Source organism: Poromitra crassiceps (assembly GCF_964638095.1).
Source record: "Poromitra crassiceps genome assembly, chromosome: 2".
Lineage (NCBI taxonomy): Eukaryota > Metazoa > Chordata > Actinopteri > Beryciformes > Melamphaidae > Poromitra > Poromitra crassiceps.
Genome location: NC_139624.1, coordinates 75,924,534 through 75,927,033, shown reverse-complemented (window position 1 = coordinate 75,927,033; position 2,500 = coordinate 75,924,534). Strand labels below are relative to the sequence as shown.

The window sequence follows — 2,500 nt, the reverse complement described above, 5'->3', positions numbered from 1 at the left end:
TCAAAAGTCATAAAAGTGGTCCTCATTTGTGAAGATTATCTTGCTGAACCCAAACTTAGATGTATCATAAACTTTTGTTAACCACAGACCTTATTTCATGCATTTAACTGAAATTCCAATACAAAAATCCCATTGCCTTTTCCCCTTATGAACCAGCAGTGCAGGGACTTCTGGGAAAGACTACAAAAATACATCATCCCTGCGGTACTCTATATCAACTCAAACAGCATTATTGTTGTTAACAGCTCATACATTTGTGTTGATATTTGTCAATAACAGAAGAGATGTGTCGATCAAAACCATCTAGTGAGCCTCTCTCTGTCTCCACCTCCCCGTGTCTCTGCACAGAAACTGGTGACATCGACCCGGTGCTCATCGACAGTTACAACAGCCCGGGCTTCGTCGGGTGCCTGTCACGGGTGACGTTCAACGGAATAGCGCCCCTCAAGTCTGCGCTGAGAACCACCGTCCAGGCCCAGGCAGCGCCGACCGCCGGACAGCTGGACAGACAGCCCGCCCCGCTCGTGTCCTACCAGGGAAAACTAGTGGAGTCCAACTGCGGGGCGTCGCCTCTCACCATCCCACCAATGTCTGCCGCAACAGATCCCTGGCATCTGGACAACACAGGTGACCATTAACCACATGACCTCAAGGTGGTGCTGACATTCAATTAGCGTTCATCCCAGAGTATGTAAAACAGGGACATGGGGGGGGAAATAGACACTCAGATGTTTGATTTTATTGTTAAAATCAACTTAGAATATCCAGAAAACTATAAAAACACTGATGAATGTACAAGATATTGAGGTGACTTGAAGCACATTGATGAAGTGAATCGAGGTAAAAGCCATGATCCCTTATGGACATGATATCTCTCCGAACCCAGAACCGGCCATTTTAGGCTGGTCACGACAACAGTTAGAAACTCTAAGCCGTTGGAAGATTTTATCGATCCAGTATGGAATGGGCATTGCAAAGAAAACCATTCTTACGGTCTCGAACAAAGAGATATTCCCCCGTTTTGAAACTTGGCTAATGGAGTTCTCTAGTACCTTCTACATGGAACATGCACACACGCACACACACACACACACACACACACACACCTCACTACTCTGTATCTAATGTTATGGGTGTTTCAGAGTGTCATTCCGGATGCAGCCTTGTCCTTGCGCTCGGGTCCAACTGTGCCTTTGAGAGCGCTGGGCCGTCTTGAGATCAATCAGGTCCATTGATCCGGCTCCAGGTCCAAACTCACAACCAATACCACGAATGTTGGATATGAAGATCCAGGATCTGTCCCTTGATCTGGTTTGACTAAACCGAAAGCTCAATTCACCCTCTCAATAAACTCAATAAAACCAGCATGTCTTTTTTGCGAGTGGAAGCAATGTGTAATCTATCTCAGTCCAAAATCCGTATGTATAGACCATTTAGGCTCAATGAATAATAATGATCTCATGATGTGTTTAGTCACACTGATTGAATAATTCCTATAGGCTAATCAATAAAAAAAAGAATGATATTAAAATAAAAAAAGGCTTCTGAACTGAATCGACACGGTACGTGCGGGCATAGATTTCATTTATAAAAAATAGCCTATTTTGTGGTCACATATATATTGTCAGCAGAGTCGCATATCTCCATATTTCATATAATGATGCTGGAAATATGAAGTTCAATCACATCATACAGGCCAAAAGCAACACAGTTGTATCTGCAAAATGCAGGAGTAGCCTAGATATGAATCATCTGTGTGCAGGCGATCCCATATTAAATTGCTTAGATTATAGGCTATTCTAGCATGTATGACCATTTCCAACCCAACGTCAGTCTCAGCTCCACACGGCACCGTGCGCTTTGGAGACGTTTATGTAGGGCTGGGCGATATATCGAATATACTCGATGTATCGCAGCTTGTGCCACGTGAGATGTAGAAATGACTATATCGCGAACATTCGAGTATAATTGTCACGCATTGTTTAGAACTTAAGCCGCCGGCATGACTCGCTTCACGTTTCCTCTTGTCAGCTCTCCCTCTCAAGGGAGAGCTCCGTCACACTCAGGAAGGGAGGGGGAATCACATGGATACATCAAACGCGTCAAACCGCGTCAGACACACCCGTCCCCACCAACCAACCCAAGCAGCTGGCGAAACATGGCCGCCTCCAGTGTGGCTGTTGACAGTTTCAAATTATAACAAAACAACCACTATTGCAATTTGCAATACATGTCCCTGAGCTGGCGTTACGCTAAACCAAACGTGGGGAGGAGGCAGCGGATTTGTTTGGCGTTAACGTTAGCTGTTGTGGTCGGGGCTAATGTTAGCTAGCTGGTTGTGGCTACCTAGTTGCAGGCAACGCTCCACAAGCTTGTTGTGACCAAAATCCCCGCATTTAAAGCACTTCATACTCCCAGAGCTGGCGTAAACCATAGAGAACCTCATGCATTACTCAAAATGAAACGTCCAGAGTTTGTGTCTCCAAAAGCAACTAACGCT

At 45.1% G+C, this 2,500-nt stretch overlaps 1 protein-coding gene across 1 annotated transcript in view; it reads left to right on the top strand.

Moving 5' to 3' along the window:
- The window catches only part of LOC310796483 (contactin-associated protein-like 2), a gene marked incomplete at both ends in the record, with an annotated part of 775,066 nt that overhangs the window by 759,433 nt on the left and 13,133 nt on the right, over window positions 1–2,500 (top strand). Inside the window, one exon of the mRNA XM_083658673.1 lies at window positions 349–627. Within this exon, the coding sequence (XP_083514799.1) occupies window positions 349–627 (279 nt within the window). The remainder of the gene's footprint in view (window positions 1–348; window positions 628–2,500) is intronic.